General features: G+C 35.8%; 1 protein-coding gene across 25 annotated transcripts in view; it reads right to left on the bottom strand.

The window, feature by feature from the left end:
* Window positions 1-22,621, bottom strand: part of MAP2 (microtubule associated protein 2) — a 291,469-nt gene that overhangs the window by 5,107 nt on the left and 263,741 nt on the right. For 18 of the 25 annotated variants that reach the window (XM_032354613.1, XM_032354623.1, XM_032354622.1 and 15 more), the window contains 3 exons: window positions 17,844-18,184; window positions 5,429-5,521; window positions 3,361-3,442 (listed from right to left, as the gene is read on the bottom strand). In XM_032354613.1, the coding sequence (XP_032210504.1) occupies window positions 3,361-3,442; window positions 5,429-5,521; window positions 17,844-18,184 (516 nt within the window). The remainder of the gene's footprint in view (window positions 1-3,360; window positions 3,443-5,428; window positions 5,522-17,843; window positions 18,185-22,621) is intronic. The other 7 variants (XM_032354626.1, XM_032354630.1, XM_032354631.1 and 4 more) reach the window with 1 other exon arrangement.

Below are 22,621 nucleotides of genomic sequence, written 5' to 3'. Positions count from 1 at the left end.
CCTGAAGCTTGAGGATCTGCTGATCATGGAGAATGCAGAATGCCCGATCTCGGCATGCCTTTCCCCGCTTGTAAATGCAGGGAGTTCAATCCTGGTAAGGTACCCACTGTCCTTTAGCCTGTCCTGAGCACCTCTGAGGGCCTGCCGATGTCTTTGCCTTGAAAAGAAGCTAAATCAGACCCCTGTACCTCTCCAACTGAGATTTGCTTTCACTTTCATTTTCTTTTTTTCTCTTTTTTTTTTTTTTAAAGATTTTATTTATTTATTTGACAGACAGATCACAAGTAGGCAGCGAGGCAGGCAGAGAGATGGGGGGTAGGGGAAACAGGCTCCCTGCAGAGCAGAGAGCCCGATGTGGGGCTCGATCCCAGGACTCTGGGATCATGACCTGAGCCGAAGGCAAAGGCTTTAACCCACGAAGCCACCCAGGCGCCCCTTCCCTTTCATTTTCAATCTGGTTTTGGGTGTGTGCATTTCTTTGGAAGCCCAGTGGTAAATGACATGACCATCTACTATTATAACTGCTTCTCTTTTAGGATTTTGACTTGGGAGAAACATGGGGAAGATTTTTCAGTTTTGGACTCTTGATGCTTTTGTATTTCTGGAGATGAAAAAGAAGGCCCGTTAAGTCTTCATAGACTTAGACCTTGTGGTATTTTTCTCATATGATAGCCAGACATTTATATTGATACCCAACTACCTGGCCAGGGGCCCCTTGAAATTATGTGGTATTATTAGATTACATTTTAAAAATATATCCATTCAATTTTCTCCTGAAGCTTTAGGATGTGCACAGTGTTATTTAACTTATGTTTATAGGAGACATGTACTTGTCCTCCCGCCAAAATATGCATTATTGTAGGAAGTGTTATTCTTCCAACATTTCCCCTAGCCACATGGGTCTCACGTGTTGGTTGTGATGGGATTAGGGTGATTCATAAAACATATTTATCTTGGTTAGAGGCTGGAGGATTTTGAGTTTCAACTTGAAGAGATCAAATTTCTTGTGATCTTTTTACTTTTTTGTTACCACTAATAGAAATGGCCTTTGCAAGCCTTCTTTTATGATTATATGTTGGACAGTTATAATCCTGTTAAAATTTTTATTGAAATCTATTTTGAGGGAGAGAAAAAAACATAATATTGACCCAAAATGTATTCAGAAAAGGAAGCTTGAGAAATCTGTTTTTATTGAAATCCTACTAGAAATTTTTATGTAACTGTGAGAGAAACCCATTTGTATTCACAGATCTATGTCTTTGGCTCTGAAGAATTCTGGCATCCACCAGGAGCACTAATTGTGAAGGACTATAATCTTTATCAAGTTCCATATGTCCTAAAGTTGGGCTTCCACATGTTGAACTGCTTCCTTTATTTCTTCCTTAGATACTCCACATTCCAAAGTAACTTTGTGAAAAGCTTGCCATTGTCAAGGATCATTGTGTTAACACTTCCTTAAGAGTTTAGTCATCTGATTCAGTTCTTATAAAAGAAAGATCTAGATTTAGAAATAGGTGGGAGTCCATGACAATAGTCTTTTATGACCAATAAATCTTACATAGACTACTTCTTTAACTATGTCACATTTTCCTGCACAAGAGTCCAGTTGAATTTGGCTAATGGAATACTGACTGTCTAAATTAAAGAATCTTATATTTTAATTTGCATTTTGGAGGAAAATAGGCAGTATGGCCAAATATTTCAGTCATACTGTTGACACAGCAGTACAGAGTCAACTAAGTTTGTAAGCTTGAGTTATAGAGGGCATATCTGTGAAGATATGCAGTATGAGACCATGTCCAGGCCACCTCAGGAATGGCAGAGAAGCTAATTCCAGGTAATGGTTCTGAAATTAATACTGGAGATTATTGAGGAACATCTACAAAGAGATATGACACTAATTGACCTGAAAACTGGACCTGGGTACTTGGAGGTTTCTCATTTTCTCCCCTGCTTGCCTTTTCTACTTCAACAAGCTGCTCCAAGGACAGAGCCTCGAGATAATGATGCAGTGTTGAGAACACCTACACAGGATGCATGACTAAACCCAGTTAAGGCCTCTTCAATAGACTTTTAAGATTTGGTGGGTGGGTGTGAGGATCCATCTAACTGCTACCCAAGAGAAGTCTAATATGTAAAGTTCCCTTTTACTTATTAAAACTGCCACCTACTAACCTGGAATGGCCTGCCTCTTTCTTTGGTTCCCCACCGTCTTCTGAGTACATGGGCCAGTTTTAGATTATACCCTCCCAAGAGGGTGTGAACCAATAGAGATTCCATATGTATTTTCTAACTCCTCGACTTGTTTTATCAATACCTTTGTCAAAGTGAAACCTGACTTCTAAACATGTTTCCAATGCATTTAACCATTTTGAAATTTAGCCTATCTCCCTTTATTTTTCAACTAATAAGTTCTTCTTAATGATCTTTTTCTTGGTTAGAAATCTTTTGGGGCTCGATTGTTCTTATACTTTGTTTCTGATAACATTTGAGGCAGTGGTTAATGGGAATAACCTATTACCTGGTTTAATTAAGACATCAAGCATAGCAAAGACCTCCTCTTTTCCTTCTATAATCAATGGTATCTATTGTGTCAAAATAATCTCAAGAAAATAACAAATTTGACAGTTGTCCATTATTTAAATACACATGAAGGAGGAATTTAGCAAAAATATATAATAATGGTACTCAGAAAAATGACTCATAATATGTTAATTTACACTTTAAAGAGGAAAAAATCCCCAACAAGTATGAATGTAAATTGTACTCTAGAGCACTAGTCTTATACGATATTCTAGAAAAACAAGAGGCCAATGGTTAAATAAGCTGGTATAAGCACTGTGTCAAGCAATGGGTCATATAAGCACTGCATTCTGTTGAGGATTTATAATGCCTATTGACCTACTGTAGGATCTGAGAAATTTAGCAAATAAATACTTTCATCAGCTTTGCTTAAACACAATCCTTCCTTCACATATGTAGACAAAATACTTCATGAAAAATCTTTGGAAATGCTGCTTTCAATCCATGTAATTATGTATAAATACAAGGTCCAAGGAATTTTATAAACCATATATTTCAAAAGAGTTCCAATAAGCATGTTGAGTACGTAGGGATAAATGCATTTATATACCTATAATTTTGAATCTGTCCTATGATATATGGCCTCCTTGTGATAATTGAATTACTTGTCCAATGAAGATGCCTTAAAGTTTCTCCCTTAAGTTTCCATTAGTAAAAGCATGAATTTTCAGGATTTTGAGACTTTTTTCCAGTTAGGTATTTTAAAACAAAAAAATTTGCTTGTTGATTTCTTGAGCAATTTAATATTTCCCAAACTACCAAGAAGTATTTATTTACCTGGCCTGTGGCGGATGTTCTTCAGAGAGCCACATTTAGATGTCACATGGCTTAAGTCTATCTTCTTGGTAACAATCTGCACCTGTATGAACCACATAAAATATGCTTAACATGGCTGAGACATGGACAAGTCCCCAAGCTCATACATAAAATTCAGAAACATACCCATACTTACAATATACAACAACACAGAAACCCAATCTGAAGTACACACACACACAGGAAAGCATAACCTCCCAGTGTCCTCCCACATTTGGTTGGAAAGAAGGACCAAAATGAAAGAGAATCCTAGAACAGAAGATTTTTTTTTTAGTAGAAAAGAAATCATGCCACAAGAGGATAGAAACACCTGGATTAATAAGGCAAGCTTCCACTCACAGAATGAAGCCACACCATGTTAAACATTTCCGTAAGCAAAAAGCCAAGTGAAGAAATGAATTTTTCTTTAAAAAATGATTTTTACATAAAAGTGACCAACATTGCTCATAGATACAAGAAGACCAGCATTGTTTTTAGATATAAGAAGAAGAAAGCTCAAAGCTTTTCTGAAATGGTCATGTCTTGCCTAAATGGAATTTTTCTTATCTACCAAATTGTAAAATAACATTTTTTTTTCTTGTGTTAGAAGCAGTGCTTTTCTGATTGTGGTCCATTGTCCAATGTATCAGAAGTACAAGGGTATTCCTGAATTGGAAATGGGGCCATGGAATCTGTATATTTGAATAAGTGACTCTTCTCTAGAGGAAAGTTTGACAACTGTTTTGGAATTTGGAAGCTCCCCTACCTACTTTAAGATTATCTCAATTTATCCTTGGCCACCTAGCTGTTTTGGCCAGTAGGGCCTGCAGGAGAGGATAGGGGTTGTCCTCTGACACCCTCCAGGTATTTCCTAGGACTGAGACTGCTTCTGCAAGACTACCATGCAGTTTGCACTTATAGTCAGGACACAAGGAAGAGGGCCACCATGTCAATGTAAATACTGATCCTGAGGCTAAGGTCAACATCCTTAAGGTCCTAGCAAAATTTGCTATGGACTTTCAATGACAGTGACATTTTCAGGCTCAGTGGAATTACTTCAAGCAAGAGGTGACATGTCCTGGTAGAAGGCACTGGCTTGTCACCTCTTTCATTGCTTGACTATATCTCTGCCTAGCTGAGGAACAAGGAGACAAGAGTTACTAAACAGGCAAGAATTCTGGACTTGACACTCTTGAGTCACAGATGCCCAGAATCTGAAGTTTAGGTGACAAGGATCTGTAGAATAGAGAGTCAGCCTGGGTCACCTTTAGTATTCGTATTGTGTAATGAACCATGCTTCCTTTACCTTGAGTTTGCCTGTTTCAGCTCTGCCTCGACCAGGTTTGAGAAACATGGATTCTTCTTTCCCTTCCTCTCAAAAGATAATATTTCCATTCAATTCAAGACACAGGAAAAAAAATCCCATCAAGACAAAGTTTATACTGCGACTTGAGTCTTTTCACTTTGGATCTTAAGTCCAACGCCTTAACCACTCGGCCATCCTGGTACAGGCGAGTCTTTTCACTTTGAATGACAGATGAACTGTGCTTCACTAGTTTTGAATTATTTCAAATGATATCCTAACTCTCATGAATAGTGATGTACAAAAGACTGACATTACACCCTTTGGGTACTTTCATGTATGTCAGTCTTTGCCTCAAGAGTAATTGAAATGGAGCTATAAAAGTGTGTGCCCAGCTGACGTTTGCAGGGGAATAGAGACAACATGAGGAAGAACCCTGAAGCCAAAGGTCAGCAAACAAAATTGGCAAGTGAGGTGTGTTTGCCATCCTCCTGAAAGACATGATGCAGCCCCGTAAGATTTTATTCCTCAACTGAAAGCCAGAAATTTGCTGATAATCTTTCAGGGAAGAATGGGAAGCCCACCAGCAAAAATGCAAGGGTGACAAGCTCCCAGCCCAGGGGACTTGTGGAGCAGCAATAAGTAGGAGGTGTGTATTGTGAGAGAGGCAGGAAAAGAGACAGGGGGCTGGCTGTGTAGATGGCTCCGCACAATCAAGACAGCTTTCTAATAGAAAATTCTACTTACATTTCCGCCCCCAGCAGAATGTTTGATGTTATCCTTGGAACCACATCGGGACTGAACCTTGCTAAAATCAATCTTCTTGTTTAAAATCCTAACCTAAAAGGAATTGGAGGTAACTTTACTGTGCATTTTTCTTTTAATATGCTTGGCATAGGGAGCCAGAAAGGGTTGGTGCCAAGGAGGCTCCAAAATTCCTTCCACCTACATAATCATTTAAGAGAAAAAAAAAAAAAAAGCTAATACTGGAATTGAAGAACGGATCTATCATTTAATATGTGCCCCTAGTCTCCTGAGTCCCCAAGGGCCAAATGCTCAAGAACTTTAGATATCTAAGTTATAGGCAGGTGTAACCTGGAAACAATTAGAAGAAAAGAAAAATAAAAGTTGTATCATCTGTGACTGGGAGACTTCTGATATTGTGGGCAACATTGGGACTCAGTTTCCACTCTATTGGAAGGTTTAATAGTGTACTTCAGTGTAGTTCCTGTCCTACCCCTGTTCAATCCTACAGTGTCAACCATCACAGTTAAAATCACCTGGTATGCTTGATTGTATTATTGGTCCGCATAATACAGGTGAGGTTCTTGACTGGTTGGGCTGAATGCCATGGATGGGCTTCTCATTCATCCAGCAGAACTCTTGCTTTCCCAAGAGGGTCAACAAAGAGGCTCAGGGCCTCCTGAGAATCTTTGCTCTGACAGCTGCTCATACACAACCATAATACGTGGATGGTTGGTGCCAGAGCATTCTTTCCATTATTTCAGAGGGGAGCAAATCAAGGACTGCTAGTTAACTGACTTATAGCAGGTCATGTAGAGGTAGTCCAGGCTTTGGCTAGGTCCAAGAGATTTGAGGTTAGGTGTTTTATTTCTATTTTCAGGAAGTTCAGTATTCATCTTGAAGACAATAGCAAATCTAAATCTACATAGATATTATTAGGGTGCAATGTAATGTGCAAAGTAATAGTTATTGTTGCATTTTCCCATGTGTCTTAAATTTTGCATGTTTTGGAGGGCACATGAGGATGTAGCATGGAAAGAAAGGTTTACTTTTGTTGTTTGTTTGCTTTATTTTGGCTACTTCAACTCTTCTCCCTATATTCCCTCAATAGCTAAAGAGAAATTATGCTTTCAATGCTTTGTCCTCTTTTAAAAAAAGTTTGTCCTCTTAAAAAAAAAAAAAAAAACCACCTAAATAAATATATCTAGATATACAGCCATCTCCAAGAATGGTATCATATCTATTGGTGTTTGCTAAAAAAGAATAACAAATTCAAGATGACATTGAATCCTGACTATTTTTAACCAAAAGCTTAAATTGCTGTGCCTGCCTGCCACTGACAACGGAGCTTGTCGCTTACAGGGAAATGTCATTGACAGCTCTCATTGGCAGCCCAAGGGAAAGGTCTCTTGTCAAAATCTGAAGTCAGAAAATATGATGATTGGGTCATTCTTTTGGGCATGATAAAAATCCCAATTTAAAAAGAAGGGGGGACTATCACAGAGTCTATATCTAACAATAAATACAGTGACATGCTAAGAATTTCACATAAAATGTAGATACCAGTAACTTTAAGCCAATGAGGTCATTACATTTAAAGCCTCTAGATAAATAATTTTTAGAAAGCAAGTAATTTCATTATTTCAAATAATAATACTTTTAATTATCTTCCTTGAGTGTCTATTTTGGCAATGAAATAGAATTCATCTAAGGCATTTTTCCTAATCCTTGGGGATATATAGGGCCTCATATTTCATTTGCAAATTTTATTTTAGAGATCATTAGAGTACCAATCAAGTGACTCATTACCCAGTGATCAAAAGCTAAATGTTAAATCTGATTCACTTGTTGCAAAAATGGAAATTCCAAATTCAGTTGCATGAATCTGTTTGACTCTAACATTTAATCAACTGGCAATTTTTATGATTTCTAAAACAAATGATTCAAACTCCAAGGGGGCACACTGCCAGCATTACTTAGAGACAATTTAAAATTTAAAATCCAAAAGCTTAAAGGCTGCCTTGTGTTGATTTTCCCCCAGATTTTCTAGAGAATCATAGATTTTCTAGCGAAACAGTTAGCTGGCCTTTTTCGATGGGACTTTCCCAACCTACATCTGTTTAATCATAATGTGAAACAGACCTTTGACATGGGTTAATGGCATGTTCTTTATGTATTTCCATATTTGCAATAGCTTCAGAGTATATTGCCTTTGTTTCAAATAAGGTAGAGCATGACATTTAGCATTTTGCTTGTTGAACAGACAGAAATAAAGTCACTTTGGGCACTGAAAGTTTGAAGCTCAGTAAGATTTATGCTCTAGCCTGACAACTTGCACCTAAGCACTTACCTAATCTGTGTGGTGCACATTTATCCTTTAGCAAAATTATAAAATACTTCATGCCAAAGATTTCTGGGATTATTTACCAATAATTAACACCTTAAAGAATTAATTCTACCAATACCAGCCATCCTCAGAAACTATTGCATAAGACAGAAAAATAGACGGTTGCTATAGGACAAAATTTTATTCCAGATTACTATTATTTTTTTTTAAGTTAGAGAGTCAAGTTTTTAACTCTCTGTGCTCAATGGATGAGTCTAAATAAAAATGACTTTTTGGGGGAAGAAATTTCCATTGAGCTTTGTCTTCCTATATGTCAAGAGAAAATTATTTTAACATCTCAGAGATGGTCTAGAAAAAAAATACAACAAACCTTTATTTGATGAACTAATTTTCTATATTAATGATATGGAGGGAAAATATTTGAATAATCATTATCCAAGGATAACTCTAAACCACATTTTATTCTTGTCAATTTCAACCAAAATTTTTAGTTGCACTATGAACGCAAAATGGGATGATTTGAAAGTGTGTGACAATCTTTCCTTCTGTATTCAGAGTGGAAGGGAAAAATGTATTATTTCAATCAAATGATTCATCTTTCCAAAGCTCTTCCTTGTTCAAAATTCTCCCAAAGTCTCTATTTCCTATTAAATGCATCAAAACTTCTTAGTTAGGCAACCAGGGTTCTCAGAAATTTTGATTTTTTGAGTGCTCTTCTCTAAACTTTACATTTTGGTCAGACTTTACATACATCATGAACTAGAGATTAATTGATATGTGAAATGTAAAATGAAAGAAAATGCAGTCCTAATTTATAACTTCTAGTAAAACAATTTATAAACCATTAGTTGGAAATGTGAAATGTAAAATGAAAAAAATGCGATCCTAATTTATAACTTTTAGTAAAACAATTTATAAACCATTAGTTGGAAATGTGAAATGTAAAATGAAAGAAAATGCAATCCTAATTTATAACTCTTAGTAAAACAGTTTATAAACCAGAGGCATTAATTACAGGGTCAACTTAGATTTCTTAAGCAATGGGATTTTGATTTTGTTTTGTTTTGTTTTTGATTTGACACTATCTGATGCTGCTTTCTTTATCAAAAGACCCACATGTCAGCTGAAGATAGCAAGATATGGAGAGTAACTGGGGTCCAGAAATTTAGATTCTGGTCTTGGCTCTCCTACATGATAGTGCCAGGCTCTACAGGCATGCTCTAGCTATGAACCTCAGTTGCTGTAAATTTCTTTCTTCTTTATCCAATGTTGTTTTAGAAAGAATGTCTTTTTTTTTTTTTCTTTTGAAAGGGTAGTAGTGGCCTGTAACCCTTCAACTTTATCAGAGATTAAGGTTTTCCTTTGGCATTACATCATTTTCCAGGAGTGCTTAAATGAAACCTTTCTTCATCCTTGCATTATAAAAACACTTCTCTCTCTCTCCCCCCAAAATATTTCCCATTCCATAGCATTCAGTTTTAATGAAAACTATTTATCCATCCTATATAGAGTCCTGAGATATCGTATACTAAAACAAACAAACCAAAAAAATACGACCACATTAGATATTTTTGAAGAATGAAAGTTCTCTGGAATAGATGATATTTTTCAAAGATTAACCTGTTAACAACCCTGTGCCCAGATTAAAATGCATAAAAACTTTATAGTCTATTTCAAATTTTAAATAACCCCGCCTATACTGATCAATAACTTCTTCAAAACTCAATGGATCAAATACAAGCAATAAATACATTAGAGCACACATTTAAACGGAAATAACACCTCATGTCAAAACATACAATTCCACAGAGCTGTAAAGGAAAAGGATAAATTGGAGGACCCATTAAGGGGTCAGAAAATTTTTTCTATGCAGGCTGTGCCACACAGCACAGAAAAGGGAACCACATTAAAAACATTGAGGTGAATAAATCATGCTGAAAAGTTTGAAAAGAATTGTTTGGTAGAACAGACATTGAGTTTAGGGATTGGCCTCATTGTTAAACATTGACATTACATTTTTTTCTTCAGTTTAAATTTTTAAAAAAAATTTTAAGGAATAGAGGACCAAGCATAAAGGCAAAGACTTTTAAAGAGTTTGTTCAGTTGTATGAAAACAATGTGAGATTCAAGGTTGTTCCCAAGTTCTTGCTTGGCTTGTAAATGAACAGCAAACAAAAAAAGGTCTCTAGGAGTGCCTGGGTGGCTCAATCATTAAGCGTCCCATCTGCCTTCAGCTCAGGTTGAGGGATCAAGCCCCGCATCAGTCTCCCTGCTCAATGGGAAGCCTGTTCTCCCTCTCCCACTCTCACTGTTTATGTTCACTCTCTTGGTCTCTCTCTCTCTCTCGCTCTGTCAAATAAATAAATAAATAATAAATAAAATCTTTAAAAAAAAGAGGGCTCTATGGGTCTTAGCTTTGTAAACCTAAAATAGTAATTATTTTTCATAGTTTTTAAAAAATAATTAATGTTTATAAAGCTTACTCCAAAACTTTTCATTACCTTACAAATGATACTTGAATTATAGTTTGACAGGCTATGTCTTTATGTCTTGCATAAAGACAGGGCCCACGATATCAAGGAGCTTTTCTTTTGAGACAATATTGACTTTTTCTCTCTCTCTCTCTCTCTCACACGCACACGCACACACACACACACACACACACATACAACCTTGTCAATTCAATATAATGCGTTTCAGTGAACAGCTTTCCTTCATGCTGGGTTGACAATATTTTAAAGTTCATGGGATATTTTATTACTTTTCTTATTTAGCACTTATTTTGGCCCAATGAGATGGAAAGAAATGGCTTGAACAGAACTTAAAAATTACACAAGGGCAAGGCACTAGGGGAAGATGAAAAATGAGAAAAAAAAAAAAGTCATTTCTTTCCTGCGTAGATGGTAGAGACCATGTCTTATTGTCTTGTTCCCCTTTTGTCACATAGGACACAACAGGAGCTTAGTAAATATTTGACAAAATGATATCCACATAAATGAGAAATAAACTAAATATGTTTCAGTTCTCTTTTAGATTATAATTTTATAAATTTACTTCTATGCTACTAGCACTCAGTAGATCCTTCATTGTGGTGGCCATCATAATTTTATATAACGAGAAAAAAAGTTTCAGTATAATTTATTTTTTGCCTCCAGCATTAGCTCCAGTTTCTCCTTGAATATCTAACTCAAAGCAACTTATTCAAATTAGATGTGAAAGGCCTAAAAAAGTCTCAAGATAATGCCCAAAACTTTATAAGAAAATATAAAAAAATTCTCTACATTTCACTCATTTCATTCCCTCCTTCCTCTCTGAATGCTCCCTCTTTCCCAATTACATTCCTCTTACTTCAGAAGCACTGAGTTTTGACTCAAGTTCAGCTTGCCCTCTGTGGTACAAATAATTAAGGAATCTATCAGACTAACTAAATGAATATTTTCAATAAACTCTAATGTAAAAATACTATCATACTCTAAGTAGAACCATGAATTTGAGAGCTTAAAGTGACCTCATGGTTTGCTTAAATGAGACATTGCTACATTATGATGGTGCTAATACATTAAATGAAATGGTACTACAGAAGTGTATTTTGTTGTTCCTATTCTTTTTTTTTTTAAGATATTATTTATTTATTTGACACAGAGAGAGAGATCACAAGTAGACAGAGAGGCAAGCAGAGAGAAAGGGGAAAGTAAGCTCCCCACTGAGCAGAAAGCCTGATGTGGGACTCGATGCTAGGACCCTGAGATCATGACCTGAGCCAAAGCAGACGTTTAACCCACTGAGCTACCCAGGTGTCCCTTGTTGTTTCTATTCTTATACAAGTATGAAAACTAAGGACCAGAGATGTCAGTATCTAAGGTCACATAATGAAAAACCTAGGCTTGGAACTCAGCCCTTATACCCTGGTCTAATACTCTTTTAGCCAAAATTCAATATAGTCCAAACATGGGAAGTTTCTTTGGGTCATAACTGTAATGGCACCAAGCATTCCCACTCATTAAGTCCATGCATATGGTGTTCCACCACATTCATTTAACTTTCAGTCAACAAATATTTATTGAGCACCTACTATGTATTGGACCCTGAGGACAGGATTGACCTCATCCTTAATTTCATGAAGTTTATAGTCTAGTAGATGAGATAAGATAGACATTAAATAACTAATTATATAATGGGATACTAAATTACAAGTGTGGTGAGAAGCATTGTCTACACCATGCAAAGTATTTCAGATTGAGAAAAGAACTGAGGCAGGGAGACCAGTTAAAAAACTTAACAGCACTGCAGGGACACAGACAAGAGAAAATGGATCCTGTGCTAGAGTGGTGCAGAGCAGACTAGGAGAAATGGGTGGATTTAAGAGCTGTTCTGGACACAGAACCATTAGCACTTCATGATGGCCAGGAGATGGGATGAGGACAGAGACATGAAAAGATGACTCTTAGGTTTTTGACTTGGCAAAGTCCTATTATTTGAATAGGCATAAAGATATTTTAAAAGAATCATTTAACTTGAACTTTCCACTCTCAAATATCTACATGGCAGCAGCCACATTGATGCTTCTGGTGTTCCTAAAACACACCAGGTCTGCTTCCAACCCAGGGCTTCTGCATGTGCAATTTTCTCTGCCTGAAATGCTCTCCCTCAGTTATCTGCATGGTTCAGCAGTTCCTTAAAATACTCCAATTATCACCTTCTTGATACTTTTCTAGTCATTCTATCAAGACATGTCATCTCTTCTCCACATATTTTAAATCTCTTCCTTGATTTGTTGTTGCCTTTCTCACTTTGTGACATATTTTTTCCTACATAATATTTTATGACTTGTTTTTCTTCCTAGAATGTAAATTCTACAAAGGTAGGAATTTCAAAAATTTTTGTCTGTCTTGTTCGTTGTTATATTCTCAGTATCCAGAACACCTTATGGAACATAGTGGGTACTCAATAAATACCTGCTGAATAAATAATGAGTAAAATGAATGTACAACTTTGACTTTCTGGAATTATTGAGGAAATACAAGAAAACACCATTTATTTTAAAGATGCCAAAGTAGATTTTAAAATTAATATTTCATTGTATATCCTTGATATTATCTACGGGAATTTGGAAGTTGGTGTCTATACTCTATTTAAAAGATTGATTTTTAGGATTATTTTGAAAAATAATCTGCCAGTTGTAGGAGAATAAAAGATATGATAAGAATACAACAAAACTTTCCAAATTTAATAGTCTCTACTTTTCAGTAGGGTATTACTCAAATACATTATTTGCATTAAATTATTTCACATAAATATTATAAAGGATCAAAACTCTTACATTTCAATCCTAATGTGATAAAACCTCAGTGTGGGAGGTGTGGGAGAAAGTATTAAATAAAGTGTTACCATCCTCATGTTTTGCAACCAAAGTTAAAGCAAACAAACAATAACTAAGGTACATTAAATTGTATACTTTGTAGAAAAGTGACTCTTCATTAAATACAAAATTATAGAACTTGAATTTATAGCTCTGACTTTAAAGGATGTTATTAGAAGCTATATATGCAAAATATGGGTACTATAAGGACTTCTGTTTCTTTGTGAAAATGTGAAATGTAGACTATGAGAAGCTGAATATCTCTGATATCCAATGTTTCTTAGTTCAATGGATTGATATAGAAGTGAGGGTTAGAAGATAGATTATTTTATTTCTAGAATGTGAGGATATACTTCAAAGGTCCTAGTCTAATGGATTTATCTAAATCAATTTTCTGCTAGGCAGAAAGATGCTATGGCAACACTGACTGGGAAGATAATAGACTGACAAATTCTGTAAGATTCTTTATATAAGAGAGAAGTACTGTTCTCTTCTTGAGCAGGAGTGACTTGCTTGAAGATGCCACCATCTTTTAGTTCACCTGCTCTAAAATGACTGACTGCTCCATGAATAAAGAAGTATATAACTTACAGGGCAAGGAATCAAATCCACAGGCACTGCCTTGCAGAGATCATGACCTATGTAATAACCACCCTATCCAACAACTATAAATGGAAACAGCCTTTGTGAAACCACCTCACCAGTAACTTTCAACTATGACAAGAGTACACAAAAATTGTGGTTTGTATACTGATCTTCATAAGGCTGAGGGAGAAAAAAAAAAAGAAATTTATTAAAGCACATAACAGTAATCCACATAAATCAAAGCACCTATAAAAAAGCCCATTCACTGATAGAAAAGGGAAGAAGTATTATTCACTGAGTTCCTGCCTAATTTTTTTATGCCATGCATTTAGAGAAATTTTTTTTCTACTTTTGTTTATATCAATCAGGTGTGTTCTTAAAAAGCTAACACTTCTTATTCTAAAATTTAGATTGAGATTTGATGTAGAATAGAAAGCTAACTATATTGAAATAGTTTTAAATTAATACACTTACTAAGACAGCCTTACCCAAGCCTTGAGTTAAATTAACCAAGGTCACTATCTACAGTGAATCTAAGATTGCGAATGTTCTTTCCAGTAGAATGAATTCGTGCTTCAGCAGAAAAGATTAACTTTATTGCTTTCTGTAAAGCTCCTCATGTTGTCATCTCTTTTCTCTCTTCCATTAGGCATTGATTTGCCTCACTGAACTGAGCCACAAAGTTAAGTCTCTCTTCTAACACAAAATCAGACCTTAAAGAGAAGTGATGATCGCTGTGAGCATACAACCTATACATACGGAAGAGCAGGAAATGCCCAAATTGAAGCAAATAATAAGGCTTCCCAACTTGGAAAGCTGTTGAACTTCCAAGACATATATAGTGTTTATTATCTATTTCCCCTCCCAATTCTTAGTGATTGCACAAACAGCAGTAATACAGCTTTTAAAATTAAATTATTCACACACAATCTAACCACTCTGGATTTTATAACAACAGAGCCCGTGTAGAAGAATTAAGGTTACATCTATAAATTTGCTCCCTTATGTATCAATAAGAATTGTGTGACTATTTTTCTCACTATCTACAGACTGCCTACCTCTATTACACAACTTGCCTCCAACAATAAGTACTGCTATTGTCCTGTCCTTGTCATGGATTCTGAGTTGACTACTGTCATTCCAACATCCTAGGTTTATCCAGTTTATAGTTGGGAACGACGGGCCAGTAGCTTCAATTTCCCCAACAGACTGTGGTTATGCATCCTTAATCAGAGAACAAGGGTCTTGAGTATATCATCTCGACAATTTCTAAGAAGCTTTAACATAAAAATTTTTCCCAGTCATTCTTTGAAGTGGAAACTCTAACAATCCAGTCAAAACCTGCAGTTTAACATGTACAGAAAAAGAATCTTGCCTCACTTCTTGTGTTTGAGGCTTTTAATGGGATAACATTAAAGCGGTAAGTGATATACTTTTCCCTACAAAGACAGTTCAACTGCGGTTACACCTCAATCTCCCAGTTCATTTCCCCCTCTAATTTAAACATATTATCCCATCTATCACAAAATAGAGGCAAATGTCTTCCTTCCTTCTGTTTCTTATCTTAGTGTGGAAATACTTCCTGGTTTTCCAACAAAAGTCACTTCATAACTCCTCTGTTGTGGATTTTTTTCCCAAGTCATCTGCAGTTGAGATAGGATAATTTTTCAGCAGGTTTAATACTCGCCTTATGAAAGAAGAGATGTTCTTCAAATGACACTGTGAGTTAAGGCTGTTTCTGTTCTGTAATTTTTGTGTCATTTGTCTTTATTAGTCCTTAATTACCACAATCTTTAAGGCAGTTTTAGTCGAGTTCAAAAGAATAAGGCATCTTTAGGTCAGTTTTATGAATTACTGAGTATAGCAGAAGTCAAGTGAAATTAGACATAAAAATATTCATAGGTATGGTAAAAAACCGGAAAGAAAAAGAAGTATTCCTATTTTTTTGGATTCGTTTAACCTTAGTGATTCTAGCAAAGCTCAGGCTAAAACCATTCTTCATGCCTCTCTACGTTGAGGAGTCATTTGAGTAGGACCAAATAGTATAGAATTTTCACGTCAAATTATATCAATAATTATTCCGTTTTAGTTGAATTTTCTTTTTGGTTTCAAGAAAATGTCTGAGATAAATTATGTTCCTTTGTGATTCTATGAAGAAACATATTATTTCCAGTATCAGTATTTTCTGGACGATAAGCCAGTAAACCCCACATTTAAATAAGGAAAATACTACATACAAGGACATTTATAGAAAGAGAATGGATTTTAAATGTAAATAATAGTTACAACCTTTTAAGAGGTATCTCATCAGAAATTAAAATGATAAACTTTTAAGTTGGCACTAAATTGATTTTATTCAACTTAGTCTGTCATTTTTATATAAATAAAACAACATTTTATTTATATACAAATGTTTTATATTTGGATATTTCCAAAAGGCCACCAATATTTCATTCTCTTGGATGTGCAAAACTCTGAGGAATGCAACAGCAATATGAGATTTATGAAATCACAGGATCAAATTTGGCAGAATTAGTTTTTTGTTTTGTTTTGCTTAAAAAGATTTCTTGTAGGGGTGCCTGTGTGGCTCAGTGGGTTAAGCCTCTGCCTTCGGCTCAGGTCATGATCTCAGGGTCCTGGGATTGAGCCCCGCATCGGGCTCTCTGCTCAGCAGGGAGCCTGCTTCCTCCTCTCTCTCTGCCTGCCTCTCTGCCTACTTGTGATCTCTCTATATATATCAAATAAAATCTTGAAAAAAAAAAGATTTCTTGTAGCTCATATTTTAATAACATCTTTTTATGAAAAAGCATTTGTCCTATGACTTTATTATTACAGAATGTTAGTCATTCCACAAAGGGCATATGGACCACCACCACCACCCTCTGCTTCCCCCAATTCCTTTGGTGAGTTTTTCATAACTCCTTGGGCTTTCTTGAACAGAATCACAGAGAGACAACAAAGAAGTTTGTTGCTAAAGGAAGAAGCAATGCTGAATTTTTGTTTCAGCAGTTAGTAGGAATCTTTGATAACTTCACATTTTGGCAAGATCTTTCTTCTAAACCTTCCTGAAAATACATTTTCTTTGGCATGAAAGAGGGACACCAAAAATCAGTGACAGAAAATATAAGATAGACAAGAAAGAGTGGCAGAAAAGAACACTGTAGTTAAAGGAAAGTCTTTCGGGAATGTTGAGAGGGCATCACGAGTTTGTTGATGTACAAAGGAAATTATTACTTTCTTTCTTCTTTCTCTCAAGATGAGTGTTTTATCACTTTAGTGATAAGGCAAATGATCCCAAAGGCAGATCAATATCACAAAGGAAATACAAAATGATATTTGTATTATCTCCTTCCAGGCTAGTTGCTTCATCTAAACACACAGTGTAGAAACAAGGTTGAGGTCAAGGCAAAATTCAAAGGCTCCTGGTTGGCAAAAAAAATGTGAATGTTTGTACTGGAGCTGAAGTTAAGAATTAATAGGTAGAGCTTTACCAATAACCCTCTTCAATACAATTAATCTTAAGGAGAAGTTCTAATCCTATAATTTCATTCATCAGAACTATTCAGAACTATCTGCTATCAACATGAATGTCCACCTTTACAATTTTTTAAACATACGTTGCCCGAGAAGAAATCTGGTGAGCGATGTTGACCTGGGAGTGAACATGGGGAAATGGTAGAAGATATCATAGGAAATCAAAGAAGAAACGAAGGAGATAAAAGCAAAATCACTAAAAGATCATCAAATGAGGTCACAGTCAGGATCTAAACTACAACACTCGAATTTGTATCAGAAATGTAAGTTTAATCTCTTATGCTAAAGTCCACAGGGCAATAGACACATTCAGAAAAGATCAGCTAGGCAATCAATGGAAAGATTCTCCTGTATGGGGAAATCAAATTTACCTGATAACCAGAAGGAATAGATATGTCATGTGATTTTCATGATATTTTATAAGCCGGCTTTCTCAGACGAGATCCAAATTCTTGGCAATGAACCAGAACCAGTCACATTTTAACACCTCCAACCCCCTTTCATGGTAAGAACTGTTCGTTTATAATGTGAGGAAGGGGATTTTAGTGGGATTTTACTTCTGACAGCAAGTATGTTGTTCATGTGATTCTTACCTGCCCCCCTTTAGGCTGGTATTTGATGTTGTCTGTCGATCCAATTTTGGATTTGACATTCTTCAGGTCTGGCAGTGGTTGGTTAATAAGCCGAAGCTGCTTCGGAGTAGCGGGGGATTTTGGAGGAGTACGTATGATGGCAACTTTCTTCTCACTGGGCACCAAGATGGCAGATTTGGGGGTTCCTGGTGTGTGAGGGGTCCTGGGGTAGCTCGGGGTTCCAGGAGTGCCTGGCGTGCGTGAAGAATAGCTTGGTGGGGTGCCAGGAGTGATGGCAGTTGATCCAGGGGTAGTGGGTGTGGAAGTTCCACTCTTTCCTGCTCTGCGAATCGGCTCTGACCCTATATAAACGAACAAAACCAAACCAAACTAACGCCACAGCATCAGAAAATTCTTGAGACATCCTCTTCCCTCAGGCTGTTAGAACTCACAATACATGAACTTTTTAAAGAGTTTAGAAGATTTGCGGATTACAACAATGCCCAAAAAGGTGAAACTTCCTTTTTTTAGGCTTATAACCTGGTGACATTTTTGAACATGCATTGCTATCAGAGCAAAGAAAGAACTTGGGTTTTCTTGATTTATTCTTCTTACTTCTCATTATGAAGGCATCAGAATTTTTTATCCTTGTGGGATCATTAAGGCATGTGGATCTGCTGTAAGTTATCAGAAGAGTCTGCCCTTCACGTTCCGTGTGGGTTAGTATTTACTAAAGATTTCTTGAATGATGTGTGGATCACTTGCTCTTTTGTGCAATAAGTTCATTCCAAGATTCAGGTAGGCATACAACTGTGTACTGCTAGCAATAATTTTGACCCGTGTACAAAGTCATTTATTAAATTGTATTTCAACGTTACTCTTTCAGCTTATATTGAGGAATGCTGTGAGTTACAAATGTGTTTACTAAAATCTATGCAATTACATCAGACATTGTTCTACAGTATCATGTATTTCCTTTTTATGGAAATTTGGCTCAGCTCTTAATACCAAAAAATATCTATTTCTCGTCTTAGAAAAATGGGACTTTTTAAAAAAGGTTTTATTTATTTATTTGACAGAGAGAGATCACAAGTAGGCAGAGAGGCAGGCAGAGAGAGGGGGAAGCAGGCTCCCCACCGAGCAAAGAGCCCGATGTGGGGCTTGATCCCAGGACCCTGAGATCATGACCCAAGCTGATGGCAGAGGCTTAACCCACTGAGCCACCCAGGTGCCCCCAGAAAAATAGGATATTTTAATAACATAATCACAGTGAATCTTGTGCCTGATTGTTTTCTCTTATATTTTCGTTACTAGTTTGCAGTTTGGAGTCAAATTAATAACCCCCCCCGCCCCCCGCCGGCCACTGTCAATTATATAGGCTATTGTGAGATGCATTTCTTTGCCTCAACCTGACTTTAGGGTCATTTTATTATTTAACTTCTTCCTCCTATTTTCCTATATTATATCTCTTTCATATTAACTTTGTAACTGTGTGTTTGAATGCCATTTCCAATACTTTTTTGAAAGCACAACACTATAGATGAGACTATACCACCTTACGGATTTCAAAGCCCTTTTGTGAATACCAAACATTTGATGATCAACAAACACAGTAGTTAGAGACAGCTCTTATTGTTCCTAATTTAAGAATGAGGACATTGAGTCTCATTTACCCAGATGATACTAAATTCTAAGCCACATACGATATTTAGTTTCTTAGCCTTAAAATCTTTTGCTTAAAATAACACATGGATTTTAATAATAGGGCATTTATTTACATTGTTTACATTTATTATTCAAATTCCTTCACTTTTTTAGGTATTTTACAGGAAGGGCATAAATTTTCTTTTTTATTACTAAGTATGTATACTTTGTAGGATCAATAAATCTTCTAGAAATTTTGTAGAGGATAAAGGTATAACTCATTAACTTTTAAATCAATGAAGTAGAAGGGATCTTTGAGTCATTGGTGTGGGAAGTTCTTCCTGAGAAAGGGGATAATTAATCTTTGCTGAAATAATTACAAAGAGTGAGCTCAAGAGAGCTTCATAGATAATTATAATCTACAGGCAATATTTATTTACCCATTGGTCTGGGTTCAGTCTCCTGAAGAAACAGAATTATTTCACTTCTTTCAGTGAACAGTTTTTATGTATGAAGTGAAAGTTGCCCTGTGTCCTTTGTTTTTTTTTTTTTTTAACATAAGGGCAAACGATAGGTAGACTCCTCAACCAACAATATGAAATTGGATATAAGAAGACTATGCAATAAATTAGTGTGTATTCTATGACTTTTATCACTTTCCACAAAAAGGACATTTCAAAACCAGGATGAGACAGACACATCCAACTTCCTTCGTACATAGTTTGTTTTTGGACTGAGTTTTCGATGTTCGAGTCAGTCACTGTGTCCTTCAGAAAAATCTCTTCAGGGGCTCCTGGGTGGCTCAGTGGGTTAGAACCTCTGCCTTCGGCTCTGGTCATGATCCCAGGGTCCTGGGATCGAGCCCCGCATCGGGCTCTCTGCTCAGCGGGGAGCCTGCTTCCCCCTCTCTCTCTGCCTGCCTCTCTGCCTACTTGTGATCTCTCTCTGTCAAATAAATAAATAACATCATTAAAAAAATAAAAAGAAAAATCTCTTCAGAAACTTCATTTCTTCCTTAAATGTTTTCATCATGACATTGGTGTCATGATGATGAAGGTGATGAAGTCATATTAATATTAATAAGAATATTAATATTCTTATTAATATTATAAGCTCAGGTCTTTTTGGGAACAGGATATTCTCTCTTATTTGTCACTGCACCTAACACTGATGCCTTTCATGGGACCTGAACACAGTAGAAGTTCAACATATTTCCTTTTTTAATAGTACAAATTGGATTCAGAATTTATCAGTGTGTTGAGGTTACTTCATGGAGACTAAGCTGAAGCAATATTCTGCATGTGCATAACAAGTTTCCTTAAAAGAAATAAAATTTTTTAAAGTAAGTGTCATTTCTATACTCATAGAAAACGGTGTTAAACTTCAGAAAACTAGGGAATGAAGGTTTTGTGTTGTATCTGAAGAACGAAGAAAAACCAAAAGCATTAAGCCCTAACACCACTGTTCAACAGATACAATCCATTTGTAGTGTAATAAATTATATTCTTGTCTTCAAAACGACAAAGGTGAGCATTTCCTATTTGTTCCGAAACCAAGTTAAATCTGAATTAATAAAACAATTTAAAAAATATTTATGAAAAATACATATTCACGAATTACTTTGTTCAGCTTATTAATCTTGGTTCTTACTAATCTTGTCAACTCCTCAATGACAATGCCTTTCTCTCCACTTGGGCTGACTGCCTAGCTTTGTTTCTCTCAGCTCTTTTCAATAGCTGTACAAAATGCCACGACATGTCTATGCACAGTTATAGAGATGATGGGCAAACAGGAGGAGGCATATTGCTTGCTCTTCTAGTTGTCCTTATGCTTTTTAGTTATTGCTAGATAGAGAGAAAATAAACCCTATGCCCTGAGATTATCAGAGTATGAATTATGTTAATTACCGCCTAATAAAATACATTATACTTATGAACATGAGTTAGAAAGTCAAAATAGAATTGGTTCAGAAATAAAAACAATTGTATGCAGATGCACTTTCAAAGGCAGAGCACAGTGGTTTGAAGATGTGGATTTATGGATAAAATGCCATTTTGCTTCCATAACCACAAATAGAAGCATAATTCAAAGTTGGTTATCTGAACAGCATCTATATTACTGATGCCCAATTCTAACTCCATATATTTGGAGTTAAGGTCTTTTCTCAAGAGATTACTCTCTTAAATGCCTTCTTTGCTAGTTCATTTGAATATTTTCGTTACGAAAGAGTTTAGTGATTTTAAAGTATTTCTGGCATGTATTTCAAAGAGTGTTAATTTTTCATGAAACTAAGTGTAGGTCACAACTGCTCGAAATACAATAAACACTTTCACTTTAGGCAAAAAACATGCTTTAAGTGCCATACAAAATAGTCACATTTGAAGTGGGCCAACTATTATTAAATATTTTAAGAATTAAGTGGTAAAATCAACTAAAATAAGATAGTAGTTGCAATTTCTACCATTTTAAATGGATTTTAAATGACAGAGATTATATTCTCCAAGCGATTCTACATAGCAGTTTTCTAGTACTATTTCTTCCAAATAAATATAAAGAAGATATTAAGAGAGCAGGTTGTGAAGTTATCAGTGGACTGTAAACCAAATTCAACCACATTCTATTTTAGTAGCATTGGACAAGTTACTCTATTTTTTCTTATCAGTAGATTTAATGAGGTTATTAATACCTAACCATCAGCACTGTTATTTAAATTGAATGAAAAATGTGTCTTCAGGTTTTAGCATCTATATGTGCTCAATAAATGGTAACTATTCTTGCTGTAATAGAACCATGTATATGAAAATAATTTGAATCCATGCCTTAACTAGATAATCTTGGTAGTAACACAACTCCTGAGTGCGTAATGATTGGAACATTTTTGTATTTTTTATTTAAACTGTGATAACTGCCAACCAGTTCATTACAGGCCATCAGTCAAAAGAAACTGAAACTACTGCTCTGAACATGTGATGTGTAAACCCTCTTTGGAATGCAAATTCTTAACAAATTGAGCAGAATTTGATGTTTTGATTATTCGGTCTCCAGTAAGATTTTAGGACTTGGATTCCTAAGAGGTTAAGCTTAAATAGATACATATTTTTTAAAAATTCCTGACTATTGGTTTTCTCTATTAATTACTTCTTTGTAGGTCTCAT

The sequence above is a fragment of the Mustela erminea genome, chromosome 8 (genome assembly GCF_009829155.1).
Source record: "Mustela erminea isolate mMusErm1 chromosome 8, mMusErm1.Pri, whole genome shotgun sequence".
Classification (NCBI taxonomy): Eukaryota; Metazoa; Chordata; class Mammalia; order Carnivora; family Mustelidae; genus Mustela; species Mustela erminea.
This window is presented reverse-complemented; position numbering and strand designations above follow the sequence as displayed.